The sequence below is a fragment of the Gymnoscopelus braueri genome, assembly GCF_963280865.1.
Source record: "Gymnoscopelus braueri genome assembly, chromosome: 17".
Taxonomy (NCBI): Eukaryota; Metazoa; Chordata; class Actinopteri; order Myctophiformes; family Myctophidae; genus Gymnoscopelus; species Gymnoscopelus braueri.
Genome location: NC_137617.1, coordinates 24,886,393 through 24,906,206, shown reverse-complemented (window position 1 = coordinate 24,906,206; position 19,814 = coordinate 24,886,393). Strand labels below are relative to the sequence as shown.

Below are 19,814 nucleotides of genomic sequence, written 5' to 3'. Positions count from 1 at the left end.
GACACGCTTCTTACCGGTCTGAGAGCTGTGCAACTCGTCTAAAAAGTCCGACGAGAGGCAAACAGCAGTACACAACAATGGCGGCCGCAATTTCTCAAGGGGAAATTGCTTCCCGTCGCTCCTATTTACATGTAACACCCACTGCATGTGGATCCCGCCCCCTTTTCTTCATTGGCTGTTGATTTGAATCTGAACTCAGTGGCCGCGCCCCTGTTGTTCAGGCTTTGAGCCGAAGCCTCCCAGACTAGGGCGGCAGTGGCTCAGGGGTATAGTGGCCGGGTAGAGTGAACTGCAAACCGCAAGGTTCCCAGTTCGATCCCAGGCTCCCCCAGAGTTAGTGTCGAAGTGTCCTTGAGCAAGACATTGAACCCCTAATTGCTCGCGATGAGCCGGTTGGTGCCTTGCATGGTTTCCTCCGCCATTGGTGTATGAATGTGTGTGTGAATGGGTGAATGTAATGACAATCTATGTAAAGCGCTTTGGATAAAAGTGCTATATAAATGCACCATTTACCATTTATGTTGCATCACATCAACAACTAACTAATATCATAATTTAGTATCACTAAACTTGTATCATGCCTGTGCCCGTATAGTGAGGCAGGCCTCATTGTTTGCCGTGCAACAGCAGCAACGTGCATGCCCGTTTGAGTCTAATTCATGCTCCGTCCATACAATGGCTTCGCAGACCGAAAATAGCCGGTATATATATATGAGCTCACTTATAGATCTACTAGGTTTGCTCCACGACACTGTCATGCAACAAAGTATAAATCGGGCTTTACAGCCCACTGGCTGTACTTAAATCTGTGAAGGTGAGGTACTGTATGTACCCAGGACAGGGTCTCGTCTCAGCCCCTCCCATGTGGAATCACCCCTGGTCTGCGTTAGGCCTGGGCGATATGACTTCAGACCAATATCACGATTATTTCAAACTTTTGCCTCGATTAAGATGAATGAACAATTATTTTTGCACACCACCATTGTACAGTGAAGTATAATACAGCACTTTATTTGTTTTGTCAGACTAAGCGATGTAGTCGATTAATAAAAAAATCTATTTGTTGACATACACATTTGTTTTTACAAACCTGCATCTCGATTATTCGATTAACCTACTAGTAGTACCAGTACATGAGCAAGAGTAAGTTGGTTATTGGTTCTAAATATCGGTTTCGATATGTTTTCAGTTAATTGCCCAGCCCTGGTCTGGGTACAGTGGAGTGGCTGTGCACTCTCCACTGGCAGTAATAGAGGTCGTGAGGGTTAATACTGCCATCATTCCCCCTGTAGTCAGCAGTCCCCCCCCTCTTCCTTGTTCTCCCACTCCTTCACACTGCTCCACTCCCCCTCCATTCGTCCATAATGTTAGACTGTGTGATCTGCCACCCCTTCACTCCTCCACACATTACCGCCGTCTCATGTCTCATCAGTCCTACCGTAACACACTGAAAGCTTCCCTTCAGCTGTTTGTTACCACCTTGTTCGCTTTTACTCGTGCCTCACATCTCTTCCCATATGTCTGTATTCTAGCAGACTCTCCCAGCCGTCTGTCTGTCTGTCTGTCTGTCTGTCTGTACCAACACCCCCTCGCCACACACACACACACACACACACACGCACACGCACACGCACACGCACACACACACGCAGATAGACAGGTCCCTTACACTCCCTTTTGTCTCCTTCCTCTTCTCCTGCCTGGTTTAAAAAAAAAGGAAAATAGAAAGAGTGGAAAAAAAACACAAGAAAAGCAGCGACAAGCATGCAGGCGGTAACCATGGCAACGCGTTGCAGCTTGTCACCTCATCGTCCCTCGCCAGCCTTGGATCGGCTCAGTAACCGCCCCCACCCCTTCCACCCCCCTGTCTATTTCTCTCTGTTTATCATCCCTCTCTCTCTGTCTGACTGTCTCCCTGTCTATCTTTCAGTGTTTTTCACGCTTTCCTCATCTCTCTCCATTCCTACCTCTATACTTTTTTAATATTTTTTTATAACAACCGGCATGACCAGCAAAGGACCATGGCCCAGTGTTCATTCATCACTGAGTTCAAATCATCCTAGGGATGGGCGATACAACTTCAAATCAATATCGCTATCATTTCAATATTTTGCCTCGAATACGATTATTGAACAATTTGTTTCATTTAGATAGTGAAAATAGCCAATCTACAAGCTCACTGCGCGTCGTGAGCTTGTAGATTGTAGATTTTCACAATCTTTGCATGCCACCATTGTACGATGAAGTATAATATAGTAACAGGCCTCAAGTGGTTAATCAGACTAATCAATTTAGTCGATTATAAAAACGTCTATTAGAACTTTTTCGTGTTGATTCGTTGAAAAAAAGAAAAACCTTGCATCTCGATTACGCCGGTTATTTGTTCCAAATGTCGGTTTCGGTATATTTTCAGTTAATTGCCCAGCTCTACCTCATCCCACTAAATGATAATCCTTAACTGGCTGCAGCGAGTGCCATCCCTCTGCCATGACCGCCCCCTCCCCCCCCACACCTCGATGTTGTGGACAGACAATCTCCCGTGGGTAATGTTCCCATCAGCAGGAGACCAAAACAACAAGGTAGCTGAGGCTTTTTTCACCATGCAACATTAAGGGATTGTGTACGAGTAGATGTGTGTGGCCCAAAATCACTCTTCGAAAGACAGGATAAGGATTTACTATGTATCTACTATCTTCCCCTATCTTTATTTCACGTCTCCGTGTGGTATGTACTGTATGTGGCAGCGTGTACATAATGCGTGTCTGAGCTTCTGCGTTAATGTCTGTGAATAAGTGCAACCGCTGGCTGCCGTGTATACTGTTATAGCCTAGTGATGTGCTGACATATGGGGGATGACAGTAATCGCACGTCCCCGATGTACCTCCGTGTTCCCCCTCCTGTCAGCCCCCCCGACCGTGCCAGCGGCGCATTAGAATCTGTCTGAATCGGAATCCGTCTCCTCCGCGGCGGCAAAGTGGATGCAGAGCACTGGAGTGTGTCACAGACCTCTGATAGACTGAAAGACACTGCAGGGAAGGGAGCAAAAAGAGCGCAGGGCAGGGAGATGACATACAGAGCGGCAGGCAAAGCGCCCTGTTATATTCCCTCTGCCTGAGTGTGTGTGTTTCTCAGAGAAATATTAATCTGCCCTTCTGCCCTTTCTGGCTAGATAAGTCCTCTCTCTCTCTCTTTTTCTCCCCGCTCTGCCTGTATCTGTCCTTGTCGGTCCCTTCCCTGGCTTCCAGCTGCTGCATGCATCCAATTAAAAACACTGGTGATGACCTACAGGTTAATCAAGGGCATGCCCCCCCCCCTTACCTCCAGCACATGATCCGCCCCTACACTCCTTCCTGCACCCTGGCCAACACTCCAAGCGTCCTAGACTCTTCTCCCTCCTGGCTCTCAATCTGTGGAATGACCTCCTCCTCTCAGTCAGGACTGCAGACTCACTCCCTCTTTTCCGCCGCAGTCTGACCTCTTCAGACTCCACTTCACCCAGCACTCCTTATTCTTTGTATCACTTTAGTTGCCTGTAGATGCTAGCTGTACTATGCAGGTGTGTGTTGGTTACCTGGTTACATATGCTATGCATGTTATTGAGATAGACATATACTATTTGCTTAGATTGGCTAGTTTCGCCAAAGAGATTTGGTCTAGAAGGGACGAAGTGTATAGAGCCCTGGGACCTCAGTCAGCAAAGTACAGTATAGGCAGGGTTTAAGAGGTGAATTGATTTCAATGCACTCTATTGACGTGACCATTTACCCTGTCGCTTGTTGACTTGGGTTCATGCCATTTACTCTGATATTGCACTTCATAAGTCGTTCTGGATACAAGCCGCAGAGCGTCTGCTAAATGCCTAAATTGTAAATTGTCTTTCATGTCTACCTCCTCTACGCTTTGCATGCTCTCCCTGTTGATCCCTTTCACCTCCCCACCTCACACTTCCTCCCAATTTCCTGCTTGTCTGCGACTTTTATGTTCACCCTCTCCAATTTTCCTTCGCTTGCTTCTCTCCTTGTATTTAGTGTGTGTGTGTGTGCAATATTCTTCTTCCTCTTCTCTCTCTCTTTAAATTTCCCCCCCTGTGTTATCCCAGTGCCCTACAAAGCCCAAGCAAACGGCAACCATATCCACACCCTTCCCTTCGCAAGCCTCGAGGGAAGAATGGGCCACGTTCTTAAGTAAAAACTCCACGGAGCACACAGTTAAGGGGATTAGCTAAAAATAGATCGGAGCCCGCTTTTCTGTCGCTCCTTGGCTTCATTTTCAAATAGACGCGTTTAGCTTTCTAGATGCATTTCAGGAAGATGTTTGCAGCGTGGGGGGGCTGCCTCGCCCTGACGCACCGACCCCCCCCCCCCCCCCCCTCCCTGTGTGCGCGTGCTGCCCCCCATTTAGTGGAGATTACAGTGTGTGTGTGAAGTGTGTGAGAGCAGGGGATGGAGCAGATTGCTGATCTGCCACTGTGTAATGGCGTGAGGCTGTGGTGTGGCTGCACCACATTGGTCCATAGCAGCGATTCCCAGCCTGTGGGCCAGGGCCCACTGGTGGGCCGTGAGGGTATCGTAAATTGGCCCCCAAATAATTGACAAAAACATGATTAATGATAATACAACATTAATAATAAACGATGTATGTAAAATTGAAAAGTCATGGTAATTGTTTTGATCCATAAAATGAATAATGCTCCGAACGTGTTGGTCCCACTGGTCCCTACCCAAGTTTTCCATGGCTTTTGCTTGTAGCTGATAAACTTTCTGCTCCACGTTCCCACTGCTTGAGCCATTTACTACACTTTATATTGTTCACCTGACGTGCTGTCATTTGTTCATTCCATATATAATATAATATTTTTATATTATGTATTTTATAAAACATTTTTCAACTCTGAGACTGTACAAATGGAAGCAAATGGACCTTTACCCCAAACCCAACGTTGATAACCAGTGGTCTGTTGTGAAGGGACACTAGGGACACTTAGCCTTAAAAAAACAACGTTTTTAACTAAACATGACCTTGAACTGAATGTTTGAACATGCCAATTGTTTCCCCTGATATCATAACTGTTTGCAATGTGACTACTTTCCTAGACAAGTAGACAGAATAATGGTTGTTTAATCTAGTAGCAACGCAATACCCGACACAGTTGGGTGTTTGGTTAATACTGCTTTCAACATAAGCCTTCATTTAACACATTTGTGTGATGTCAGGAAATGTAAAAGCCTTTCATGAGCCCCAAGTGGATCAAGGCATCATCAAAGCTAAACCATTAGTCCCCTACTGCCAGTACAGTATACTTCCCCAGGTTAATACATAGATAACAACTGATCACATGGAATTAAAGGGCAGCTTGTAACAGCAGTAAATGCTGCTGAAATTAGCACAGGGGAGAGTGCATGTAAATGCTATAAAATAAAATGAAATACTGTGTACGTACACACACACACACACACACACACACACACACACACACACACACACACACACACACACACACACACACACACACACACACACACACACACACACACACACACACACACACACACACACACTTGCTCTTGTGCCAAGGAATGTTGTGATTGATTGTCCCTTTTCCTTAGTTGAGCAATGGAGCTCTAAACTTTAAAGCACCTGCTGTAAGGACTGGCACAGCATGGCATAATTTAATGTTAGATTAAAATGCCCATGTCTCACCCTGTCAGAGCAGAGCGCAAACTCTGTCCTGGACCTAGAACTCAAGCTCAGACTCTAGGTTTTATGGTACTGTACCTTATGGCAGTGGTTCTTCTTTTTGTCAAGGACCCCCAAATGTATATGCACTTGAACATGGACCCCCATCTGAAAAGAGTTTGTGCTAGGAACCAAATGTGTCAAAAATAGTAGATAGATCTATAAGCTCCCAACTCGTCGCATCGCGACACATTGTGAGCTTGTAGATGGGCTATTTTTTAATAGCTGAAAAATACAATAGGGCTTAATTGTTTAAACGGTTCCTCATTTTGCTTGGGACCCCCTGAAACCCTCTCAAGGACCCCTGGAGGAGAACCAGTGCCTGATGGGAAATTTGGTTTGCAGCAAGAAACACAATACCCATCAGATAAAAACATTAGGAGGGAGGTACAGTATATCATGATCACCCAGTGTTTAGCGAGACCTTCCTGTAATGGAACAGTGTCATGTTTGAGTCTCACAGCCGGCAGTTTGTCAGCATGTCCTTGAATAGTATGTCCTCAGTGAATGTAGTTTGCTCTTGGGGAGGAACATAGCTGTCAGGTAGACTACATGTAAAATAAGTAGGAAAAACACATATGACACATTCTGAAATGTTCAAATGTTCAGATACAGTACGTGGCCAAAGGACCTTTTAGGAGAGGCTCTGTTACAGTTGAAAACAACGTTTACGACACACAATGGGATAAATGAAGATGGAGTCTTCCTCATGGACTGTTGACACGGGCAAACAGTGACTACACACTGACGCAACATCTGAAAGCCCGCTCTTCCCCCTGGCTGACACACGGCTGTTGGTTTTCCATCCGAAGCCTAATGAGGGGCTGTGTTAGCATTCAGGAAACGGTAAAGCTCGACGACAGCTCTTCCCATGTGGTCTCTTTGTACTGCTTGAGATTGTCCTTAGGCACACTCTCTCAAGCGGGCGCCAGATTTGGTGTGCAAAAGAAAAAATAGAATACCAAAAAAATGTAATAACGCACCCTCAAAAAGAGTATTTTAACTGCCTTTGGGAAGGAAATTATCAGAAGAATTTGAGTTTGAAAGCAAGCAGCATGTCCCCCCCCCCCTCACATAGAAAATAAGTAAAGTAACCACTTACACAGCATGAAAGCCACATGCACATGCAGCACACACCCTATACTTTAAGGGACATTTTTAACTGGGCACTATTTCAGACAACTGTTCTCCGGCACTTTTATGACACTCCCTCGCTTAAATCAATTACAAGGAGCAGCAGTGGCATGAAGGCATCAGCGGTAATAACCCACGGGGCCGCAGTGCCTCGCCGAGTGAGAAGTGATTAATGAAAACCATACTGATTGGAAGCTGCAAAAAAATGAAGAAAAAAAATTATCACCGGAGTTGGACTCACACAGTCAAATGAGGCATATACTGTACTCCCAAATGAATATGAGGGAAGAAAAAAATTGCCTGGGGTTTTTCGGCTCCTCAATGATTGCAGGTAAACTATGGGTCACTGTGTACCATTAGAATGACATGTCAGCGACACATCTTCACTTCCCTTTCTTCTCCCACAAAGACAACAGTGTCTCATGCAGGGTTTTCTCTTCCAGCCCTGCAACCTTTAATGAGGTTGTATGTGGCCTGATTCTTAAGATAGATCAAATTCTCTCATCTGCATCATGGTGACAATATTACTTAACCCTTGCACTGTTGACTGAGACCAACCCCCCTCACCTGATAGCTCCCTACCTGTCCACTCTCCTGATGTGTGTCTGTTATATTGGCTTCTCTTGCATGCTCAGGGTCCCAGCCAATTGCTGTACTGACGCATGCAAAAGCACTCATTCATGCCGTTGATTATCTCTGCCAGGCTGCGAATGTCGGGCATGGAGATTGTGTTTTTGTCCCTGTCCGTGTGTGAGTGTGTATGTGAATGAGTGATTCCAGAGCTAATCTTGCACAGCGCTGGACATATCAAGCCCAAACTGTTTGTGCACGCTACCAGTAGAGCAAGGAAGACACTCCACAAATATGTTTCCAATCCGTATGCAGGTGGTGAAGTCATTGCCTGTACCTTGAGGCCATGTGTCCATAGCCTTTTTTTCCTGAGCCCAACGGGTCTACATGTATATCCCTTCATCCCATTGCCCCATCCTTTTTCATACGTGCACACAACCCTCACATGATCCAGACAGAAAGAGGGAGGTACGGAGTGCCCCCTGAAGGAAATTTGCACCGCACCTCCTTTCTAGTTATCACTGTAGCCTGTTTGACATTTACCTCTCACCTCAAATCACAGCCTGACACAATGCGTTTCCCAGGGTTTGGGAAGAAGGTTACAAGTGTGAATCGTAACAGATTGCTAATAGTTGTGCATGTAGTTGTGATCAGCAACCTAATCTCAATACTTTCAGCATGCGGTTAATTAGTAATCTGTAATTATCTGTAACTCTGAATGTAATCCTCCCTGCCATGGTGTTTCCTGAAGGGGGATGATGTAGAAGGGACATTGCTGTGATAAGGGCTGTTTTGGCAGAGATGGCTTTCATATCCAGACACGAGTACTTACTGAGTGGACTGTTACTGACTGTCACTATCGTTCTGTCTAGCTGGACCCAGACAACACCGGTTTCATCGCAGTGGAGAACTTCACCAGCTTGGTGGAGCACCATGAACTGCAGCTGGACCCAACCAAACTGGACATGCTGTTCGCTCTGGTCCAGAGCAATGAGGACGGACAGGTGTGCTACCAGGAGCTTATTGAGCTGGTGAGTGGAAAAGAATAACACACACATATATACATACAAACTGTACATACATACTGATACTGTTACAACAACTTCAACTTCATATTATTTACACATCACAGGTTTACAGGTATAAAACTGTGTGTGAAATGATTTTAGTGCAAGCTAAATGGGAGGAATAGGAGTAAAAAATACCAAATATCGACCAAATATCAAATATTCATAAAGTTTGTAATAAAGACAGAGTTCCTCAGTTTCTTGTGCAAATAAAAGATATATCAAATAGCAGAATATATCAAATATGCATAACATTTATGGGAAATGAGAGTATCTACAGTCCTTTACTGTACAGTGTAATGGGAGCATGTAAGACTGAAATGGCGACAGGTCTCAGTGCCTATTCAGCTGCCTGATGGCCCGACTGTGGAAACTGTCTGTTCGTTCAGCATTTGATATTGCGGTATCTCCTGCCTGATGGTAACAGCATGAACAGATTGTTGCCGGGGTAGTAACTGTCTTTGACGATCTGCTTAGCCTTGGCTACGCACCGCTTGGCATAAACGGTACTGTATTCTCTTGGAGGGAGCGAAGCTCAGTTTCCGACCCTGTGCTGAGCCGTCCCGCACCACCAACTGTATCACTCTGCGTCCGAGGCCGTTTGCAGTGATGCAGGACTTCGTCAGGACACTCTCGATGGTGCTGCTCTGTAGAACGTCCTGAGGGAGCGTGCTGAATTTCATACAGTACGTCTGCCTTCAGCAGCCTGAGGCCGTACAGATGTTGGACCCTTTTCCACCAGGTGTGTGGTGTAGGGTTGCCCATGTGAGGTCCTCAGAGACGTGTAAGCTGGGAATTCAAGTCACTGACCCTTTCCACTGGGACACCGTCGATGGGGATGGGTGCGTGCTCTCTTCTCTCTCCTGTTCTCTCCCGTTGTCGACAATCAGCTCCTTGATCTTCTTGACTTTAAGGGAAAGGTTTTTCTCACTATGTATCACTGTGTCATCTGTGATCTGACCTCATGTAGGCAGTCTCGTCATTGCTGAAGATCAGAAATCTTCAGCAAATAAAAAAAATGCCTCTGGTGATAAACCCGCCCCATATTTGCATACTGGGCCCTGATTGGTCCCTCACAACTTCGGGAGGGAGAGAAATCCAATCTCTATTGAGAGGGGCCAGACCTAATCTGCCAAGGGCATTTTTTTTTTTGCAATGGCAGATTTGTAGGCCTATGAGCTTGGTAGGAATTATTCTGCTGAATGCCGAGCTGTTAGTCCACAAACAGCATCTACACACCACAGTTTTTGGGCAGTGAAACCGCCCCTATATGTGAGGTTTGCAATTTGCACCCCCCCAACCCTGCGCTGTGATTGGCCACCAGTGTACCCCCCTAACCCTGCACCGTGATTGGCCAATCACAGTCTATTCAGGACTGTGATTGGCTAGTGAAACATGACACATGTGCATAGCCCTATAAATAGGACTATGCACTTAAAATAAAATCACATTTATGTTTTTTTTTAAGTTAAGGGTTTACAATGGTTGGTCCACAATATTACTTTTCTTTAAGTGAACTTCCATCACCACCACTGCACACCGCCCACTTCACACTGGGTGTGATTTTTCACCTGCATGTGAGAAAGGGCAGTGTGAAGAAGAGCCATTACAATTGCATTGTCAGTACAGTAGATCTATTTTGCCATGGGTCCAGTATAGCAGGTAACAGTGAAATAATTAAGTCCCTCACCAACCTCTCCAAAGCATTTGCTGACAATTGAGGTGATGGTGGCAGGTCTCCAGTCATTCTGACATGTTATCTTGGAGTGCTTAGCGACAGGTAAAAATGTTGGACCAGCTTGCAGCCCGCCTGCCAGCTGGTCCACACTCTGTGTGGACGCAGCCCAGGGCCTTGCAGCCGCACGGATGTTCACCCACTTGAAGGCTTTGCGCACGTCAGCCACTGAGATATATGTACTGTAGGCTGCTGGCCTCCTCAGGTGCAGTGGTGGAAAAAGTTCTCAAATGTTTTAAGTAAAAGTATCAATACTGCATTGTAGAAATACTCTGTAAAAGTCCGGAATTCAAAATGTACTTGAGTAAAAGTACAAAAGTATTGGTATCGACATGTACTTAAAGTACCAAAGGTACTGTAGAAAGTACTCATTATGCAGAATGTCCCATTTCATAAGTTTTCAAATGTATAAAAATCTTTTGAAAATAGCAGATCTACAAGCTCACAATGCGACGCATAGATCGGCTATTTTCAAATAGCCGATATATAGGGCTGAAGTGGTTAATGCATGTTTTGTAATAATAATCAAAACCTACAAAGTAACTAGTAACTAAAGTTCTCAAATAATTGTAGTGGAGTAGAAGTATAATATTTGCCTCTGAGATTGGAGTGGAGTAAATGTATTGAAAATTGAAAATACTCCAGTCAAGTAAAAATTCCCCAAAAGTGTACTTAAGTACAATACTTCAGTAAATGTACTTAGTTACTTTCCACCACTGCTCAGGTGTTGCTATCCCCGACTGGTTGGTGCTGTTTACCTTGAACCGAGCAGAAAATGCATTCAGCTCACCCAGAGGGAGGGCGAGGCCGAGGGGTTTGCTACACAGGTGGCTCTGCCTCCGACGTCTGTTATTTGTCTGTAACCTTCGCCACATACTCCTCACCTTATTTTCTGTTGAACTGATCTTCCACTTTATTCTTGCACTCCCACTTGGCCTCTGTGACAGTTCTCTGGAGGTCAGAGAGGCAATAAACCTGGCGTAGTCCAGGAGCTGTAGGTTATCGTCATCTGTGCACTTTCTGATCCAAATCCTGTGACTGTGTATGAGTACTTGCTGATGTTATTCTCAGAGACGTGCTGGAACATACACACACACACACACACACACACACACACACACACACACACACACACACACACACACACACACACACACACACACGTGAATGCAGATGACTAAACAAAACAAAATACATGATAAACACAATAAAATCATAATCCATAAAAGCAAGACAAAAACAATTACACACACACACACACACACACACACACAAATACACAATTGCACATTCTGGCACATTAACGCTGAGAATCCCCTGAGATCCTTGGTGTCTCCGAGTACAAACTGTGCTACTGAGGTTCACCAAACGTGGTGAATCCCAGCACGCACGCACGCACGCAATGCATTAACACCACACATGAGGAGAAGGGAGGAGTAGGTGCATTAAATGATCTGCCCAAAATATACGTCATTAAATATCAGACAATGGCAAATTCGTACACATGCACACGCACGTCCGTAATTTTAGAAAGGTTAAAGAATTGATTCTGCACCCTCCAAAGAGCGCAAGTAAGCTTTACGCTGGCAAAATTGACCATACTATCGGAAGTCTGCAGTTCCAGGAAAGGGAGGCTCATTCACTCCAATTAAAAATATTGATAAATCCACATGATGTACCACCCTAGTGAACGCCCACGTGAAGTGGACCCACAGACAACTGTTACTGTACACATTCTGATACTGATACTCCTGATAGGAGTAATCTTCATAATCTTCACTTGCATCTCTGTAATCCCTTAACTACACCAGTGTTTCCTAAACAATGGGTCGGTGACCCATTGTTATGGGTCGCAAGTAAATATCCCTCTTCTTTTACACATCTACACATTTCTTTTTTTCCCTAACATTTCTCCAAAAAACGAAATGACGTTTTTTTTCAATAGTTTTCATTAAAAAATGAATCTAACTTGTCAAAAGGGAAAAGGAAAGATGTGCTTTAGAGAGCTGAGCTACACTTTAGGGTTCTTTTTGAAATTCATAAAGGAACAGCCCTGATTCTCACAGATATGAGCACCTTCCTCTGCTCCTAGCAGCTGTATACGGTTTAGAGGAGCATTAATTCAGCGCAATGCAATTCCAGGCATATTTTCACTTCCTTAAGCTCTATTGTATGTTTCTCTCTGTCTCTGTCTTTCTCGTTCTCTCTCCTCTCTTTCTTTCAAATGTTTCTCCCTCGATAGAGCCCAGGGCTGTTGTCTCAAGACCACATTTTGATGGTCTTGGTCTCGCTTACAATTGTACTCGGTCTTGACTCGGTCTCAGACCAGAGGATTTATTTTTTCTAATTTCTCCAAAGTTGGCTACTGCAGCTTGAAGAGATTTCTTCTTCTTTTTAATACAGACATTTATACACAGAGTACTATGTAGCAGGCCCAATGTTCTCATCATCAGTAGCAGTGGTAAGGTGTTTAGCACTCTTCTTTCTCATTATACCCGGTTCTGAGCTTTTCCAAAATCAATAAGATATAATTGCAACTGTAAAAGTCTCGGTCGGGAATACATCACTACTTTGTCTTTGTCTCTTATTCCCTTTATTACATTTCTCTCTCTGTCTTCCTCTCCTCCATCCTTGAGGTCTGTCTGTGGTTTTGTAATGAAGGCTGTTCGATTTGGGGCACGTCCAAATTCCTCAGGTCTCTGCCTCCGAAGAGAAAGATTGCACTGCAGTGCTCCCACACTGACATTTCAGCTTACCTCCCTGCTTGTTTTGCGGATCTGTACTGCTCTCCTTTAAGGTTTTTTTCTCCCCCTGAACCATCTAATTTTAATGCCTCCTCTTTTTAACCTCCCTCATGAAGACCTCAGACCTCGTTTCCTTCTTTCACTTGCAGCCAAACTCCTCAGCAGCATAAGTTATTATGTGAAGGGGTTGGGGGGGGGGGTGGGGGGGTCACTCTGCTTTGGTATCCGAAGGCATCAGAAGACACGCTTTTAACATTGCCTGTCAGCCAAATGCAAATTGGCTTCGATCAGCCCAGTGCTGGTAGTAGCAGGCAGTAATCTGAGGTAATTTGAGTATGCCCCAACCTAGGAGAGATATCGACCCTCTGTGTCTGAATCGCCAAGATTTGTCTCCGTGCCCATATGTGCAAACCCCCATCATGCACCTCCCCACCCATGAGCGCAGACACACACACATACTGTACTGCATATATACTGTACATACAGTACAACCCTATACCCACACACACACATAAATGCATGATCGCCCATGCCTCCTTTCTCTGTAAGCATGCAGTTAGCATAAATTACCTATACAGACACTCTCGCTCACATGCAATGAAAGACCAATACAGATGGACGTATTTCTCTCCCTCTCGTTCTGTCTGTCTGTCTGCCTCCTTTTATCTCTTGTACACACACACACACACACACACACACACACACACACACACACACACACACACACACACACACACACACACACACACACACACACACACACACACACACACACACACACACTCACTCCCATTGATGCACACAAGAGCTTCTGGTGCAGACTTGCTGACTAATTTTGAATGGTCTCTCGGTGTCTCTCTTTCTCTGTGTCTCTCTTTTCTCTGTGACGCCTTTCTTGTGCAAACCTATACAGGCTCTCTCTTTCTCTCTCCCTCTCTCTCTCTCCGTTTCTTTCCCCAGCTCACTTTTCTTGATTGCCCGTGTGACACTGCCCTTTCTCCCTGCTTTTCACTCTGCTTCCCTCACCCCTCTCTCGCTTTTTGCATCCTTTGTCACAGCTTTTCCTTATTCCTGTGTGTGCGTCTGATTCATCTTCCCCTTGTACTCCTCCTCTCCTCCTCCTCTCCCCGTCTATTCCCATTCCCCTCTCCTCTCCAGCCATTTCGTCCTTCCCAATCTCTCTCTCTTTCTATCCCCTCCCCCTCTCTCTCCCACTAGGGAAGACACCATGGCATAGACAGTATGTGACGGATGACATTGGTATTTTGAGTTAGAAAGTGCAGCGCTGCCATTCTATTATCTCCTGGATCTACGGTCTGCCGTCTGCTTTGAGTTAGGGCCCGGCTCCCAAGATGGAAAACCCCTGTCCGGGAAGATCGACTAGTGTGTAGTGTGTGAGATTCAGAGTGTGTGTGTGTGTGTGTGTGTGTGTGTGTGTGTGTGTGTGTGTGTGTGTGTGTGTGTGTGTGTGTGTGTGTGTGTGTGTGTGTGTGTGTGTGTGTGTGTGTGTGTGTGTGTGTGTGTGTGTGTGTGTGTGTGTGTGTGTGTGTGTGTGTGTGTGCATGCGAGTGTGGCTATTTCTCCATGCCATCCTGTAAATGTGCTGTTGTGATTTAGAATCCTCTGTTGTAATCCTGATCGCTCTCCTCTAGTCGGAGGTGGTGACTGGTCATTCGATTGATTTACCCTTCTGCAAGCAAGCATGAACAAGATGACAGCAAGGCAGTGTCACACAACATGTTCTAAAATGTAATAAGCACACATAAGAATACATACATTTGACTATGTGACCAAAAGACATGAATGATACAGAAATAGGCAAGAAATTTAATTTCAAGCTTTTTCCCCCACACTTTGCCTTTTTGTGCAATATCTTTCTTAAATGTGATGAAATATTATTTAAGCATACACATTTTTGATCCATTTAACAAAGGTATAATATATTTTCCCAGGACCACCTGTAATTATGCCATGGTTGAGAAACTGTGTTCTAGCAGATGATGATATTTACGTCAACAGGGACATCCTGTATACTATGGCATGCAGTATCTTGAGGAGAATACATGTTATCAGAAACACATCTTAAGAGTGATTACGTACAGTATAGTTATGTATATGTCGTAAGATATACACATATTAGGATGTGGGTCAAGCCTCTTGCATGCACCTATTTTCCTTATTCCCCACTTAGTCTTTGAGACTTTAAGAATGTAGCATATTTGATCATATTTACGTTACATTTACACAACATTATTCATTCCTTTACCACCCCATAGCGTCCATAGATAGATCAATAGTTCTCAAGCCCTTTTTCATCTCCAAGCCATTGTGCTGCACATTCCACTCATCCGTGTTTTTAATGTACGTCCGACTTTTTAAAAATGTTGTTCTGGCTCGGTGAGCTTTTGAAACTATTTGTCTGTGGTGCCTGTCATGGACTGTGTGGGTGCAAAATGTCTTTCAGCCACACACTGATTCTGGGGGATGTGTTTGTGTGTATAACAGCATTTGACATCTTTCAGGTTAGTCATGCAGACTTATCTGAGCTAGAGAACTCCATCCGCTCAGCCTGAGGGCTGAATAAGTAGCACGCCACTAAAGCATCTTCTCCTGGGACAGCGTACACACACACACACACACACACACACACACACACACACACACACACACACACACACACACACACACACACACACACACACACACACACACACACACACACACACACACACACACACACACACACTCTCTCTCTACATACAGTATGCACATACCGCATATACGTATACATATAGAATTATGCAAGCATGAATACATGCATAAACTCTCCATCTACACACACCTTTGCATAAATGATATACTTATCCAAAGTTGTCTTATTGTATAGTGTATCAATGGGTGGTTGTTGGGTGTCTACTCCCGGACACTTTAATAGGTAATACTAGCACTTTAGGAGGGTTCAGAATCAGATCTGTGACATTTTTTAAGTACATATAGTAAGTTATGTCTCTGCATATATAACATAGATACTAGTTACATAGTACATATATTATGTATTCAAACAATGTAAATCACAAAACGTTTTCATTTGTTCATTTGAAAACTACCACTCAACAATTAATCATGACATTATATCCTTTATTTTTATTTTTACATATATATTTATTTTTATTTTTATTTGTTATATTATTTTATCATTTATTTAATAAAAACAATGATATAATCTCGCAAATAAATCTTGAGTTGTAGTTATAAAATGAATAACAAATGAGAACATTTCATGAATTCAGTTTGAATATGTAATCTATGTACTATGCAACTATCACTAAGGCGAGTCATAACTTACCATATGTACATAAAACCCATTAGTATCCATTGTACGTTTTCTAATGAGATCGTGTTGCAAATGCAGACCGAAACAAACCTTAGTGTATGCTCCCACATCTGCATACACATGCACTCACATAGAATATAAGGTGTCTGGTCTGCCTAACCTTGAACACTACAGCAATCTGCACTTCAGCATACAGAAGTACATTCCCACTTAGTTCCTCCATCTAGCACTCATCTCCCAAGACGGCCGGCACTTGTTTTAGATCCAGCGACACATTTCCACTTAATTACATCTCAGACTCAGAGAGCAAGCTGAAAAAGAGAATCACTCATGGTGTCTAAGTTCACACATGATAACTGTTGTAATATATATGAGCTTGACCACTGTGCACAATCTTATAGCTATACTTAATCACCATTAATCAGTGTAATAATAAATAAAGATGTATTTTTCTCCTTACTAAATACTGTCTGCCCAGCATACAGTTTGTGCTGCATCGGTCTGTTTCTGTGCCTGTCCTTATATATTCCAGCTAGGTTTGTACTAAGCACTTCTTTATTTATAGTTGATATAACCTCTTAACTTTCTTATTAGCGAAATCTTGTGATTAATAACTAGAGAGTTCTCTTCTGAACCACCTCTTCTGGGAGAAACTCCCAGAACCATCTTTCCGGGCTCCCTTCCATCCTTTCCAACTGGGCTTTGCTGCATTCTGCAAGCTGTGACCTCCACCAACCCATCCAAAACCCTAACAAATGTATATCTTCTCTGTGAGAGCTTAATAAACTTTAGAAAATGACGTGTGACACTGCCATGCTGTCGTCTTGTTCTCCAAGCTCACGCCTGCTTGCACAGGGGTAAATCAATCGAATCACCAGTCAGCACCTCTGACTAGAGGAGAGTGACCAGGATCACAACAGAGGATAAGTAAATCACAACAACTGTCAGAGCTTTCAGGAGACGTGCCAGTCTGTGTGCAGAGGGCAAACTAGGGACACGCGGAGTCTGTGCATTCCTACAGTATGTGTCATGTGTAATTGTCCAAAGAAAGAATAACGCACATCCTCCGTTTCTTGGTGCTGAGCCAAACTGCAAAAACAGAATCATGAAAAACAAGATGGGGGGGGGGCTTGCAACTGACTTTTAAATGCTTTTATTTGCGGCAAACAGCAGCAGATACGACGTTTCGACCCTTGTAGTCTTCTTCAAGTATGAAAACAAATACTGCGAGGATTGAAATATCATATCTGCTGCTGTTTGCCATAAATCTAATTTGGAGCATTTAAAAGTTGGTTGCAAGCCTTTTTCATGTGTGATTGCACATATCAATTTCTTTAAAGAGAGCACCCTCGATGCTATCATGTACCAGTCATGCAAATAGAAGAAGTGGGTCATTGTTTTCTTTCGAGGGTAATTTGGCTAATGTGCATTGCAGAACAGGAGTTCTGCAGATGTTGGGTGTTCTCTTTGTTCTGCCTCAATCAAATTGAGAGAAGTTTATTTGAGGCCAATGTTCTACCTCTATTCTTTACCATTCCTATTCCCTCTTGTCAAAAAAGGTTTTGCTTGCAAAATGCTTTCTCCTTTTCAGAAGAGACCCGTTGTGTGACATTTAAAGCGCAAAAGTGGATTGGGTTTAATGTCCAAGTCAAAGGACTGCCAAAACACCTGTATCCCTTCAGGTATTAACTGTCCACTACCCGGGTGTTTGTGACATTTTAACGGCTATAACGTGGTCGTTAAAGGGCTATTGGTTGTAAAGATTTCAGTTGCGGCCTCTTTGGCTGCATTAAGTGCCCACAGTAGTGCATCACTAGAGGATACGGATGCATCACTGTCACGGGCGGCAAGCACCAACACACACAACCCCACATAATCATGTTTTGTGCACACACACACACACACACACACACACACACACACACACACACACACACACACACACACACACACACACACACACACACACACACACACACACACAGGTGTACTAACGTATGTGACATTCAGTCAGGAGACATTCCTCTAGATGGGTTGTCGGCTAGTTGTGTACTTTGCCTAAGTGTCCAATAGGGAAGGTTTTTCAGTTTTTAGCCCATGATGATTAAACCATGAAGGAGGGTTATGACTATGGGCTTGTTGGAGGATAGACGTAGCCTCATATTTTAAAAGGATTAGGCCAGAACATAAGTGGAGAATCTGGGTCAGGGGAGACTCAGAGAAGTCACTGCTGAGAACCACAGTGGTTTGGATTCTACTGTATGTGGATCAGATCTGTGTGTATTCATGTGTACAGTACTGTATGCTTGTGTTGTAAGCAAACAGTACTGTAACAAAATACAGTGTTGAAAGGTGTGCGGATCCTGTTAACAATTTTGTTTTTTTACTACAGCATGTGGAGACTGCTGAGGTCCAAGCTAAACCAAACATGGTTTTATTAGTCTTAGTACATGCTTAATCATTTAGTACCATTAATTGAATGATTTATTTGCATGAATAAATGACAATGCAGGCCTTTTGGAGTCCACGCCTTTGTGCTGTGCTTGCTTGCATGTGTTTATGCCTGTGCATTGTCACGTGTGTGTGTGTGTGTGTGTGTGTGTGTGTGTGTGTGTGTGTGTGTGTGTGTGTGTGTGTGTGTGTGTGTGTGTGTGTGTGTGTGTGTGTGTGTGTGTGTGTGTGTGTGTGTGTGTGTGTGTGTGTGTGTCTGTCTGTGTCAGTGGGGTATGTACTGTACATGTCTTTAAACAGATATGGAGTTACTGAACTTGATGGAACAGAGTCGCTCTGATTTAGAATAAACCAAACTGAAGTTTGTGTACTCAACGCTGCTGTTGAACAGCCCTTGAATTTTTCCAACTGTCATTAGAGTTTCCCCAGTATTGAGCTTAAAGCTATTGACCATGTGGTGCGGCTAATTAAGCCATCCAGGACAGCAGAGCTGAGAGCAGCATGTGCAGTGAGACCACACACAGCTTCCAAGAAGCAGAACCCCCCCCCCCACACACACACACACTCAAACCGCTGTCAATTAGGCCGTTCAGCTGTTCTATCTGTTCTATCTTTAGCTCTCTTTTTCGCTCTTACCCTCAGGATCAATTATCCTTGGCAGACTTTGTCTCGTAAGGAGACCTCCTTGGTTACGAGGCCTTGTTGATGGCCGAGACCGAGTGGGAGGTTTCCCTTGGCTTGTTCGGGCGTGATGTGATTTCCTGCATGCTCCCTGCTTCCCAGTGCGTCTGCACTGTTTTCCCAAGCCTCAACCGTCAATGTCTACTTCATCTCTTTGGCTTATATGCACTTTATTGTCTGCCTTCCTCCCGCCCCTCTCCCCATCCCTACTTCAAAGGCTTACTAATGCTGTCTTTAGATGTGGCGGTCCCACATGTTGCTAGAATGACAACTGTGTCTGACCGTGTCTCTGGGGAACGTTCTGGAGCACAAATCTTGGAGAGTAGCAAATCAAACCGGGGAAAGCACTGCAGCGCCACGAG

The 19,814-nt window shown here is 44.2% G+C and overlaps 1 protein-coding gene across 1 annotated transcript in view; it reads left to right on the top strand.

The window, feature by feature from the left end:
- The window catches only part of rhbdl1 (rhomboid, veinlet-like 1), a 52,171-nt gene that overhangs the window by 5,647 nt on the left and 26,710 nt on the right, over positions 1–19,814 (top strand). Inside the window, exon 2 of the mRNA XM_080456110.1 lies at positions 8,313–8,471. Coding sequence (XP_080312236.1) covers positions 8,313–8,471 — 159 coding nt within the window. The remainder of the gene's footprint in view (positions 1–8,312; positions 8,472–19,814) is intronic.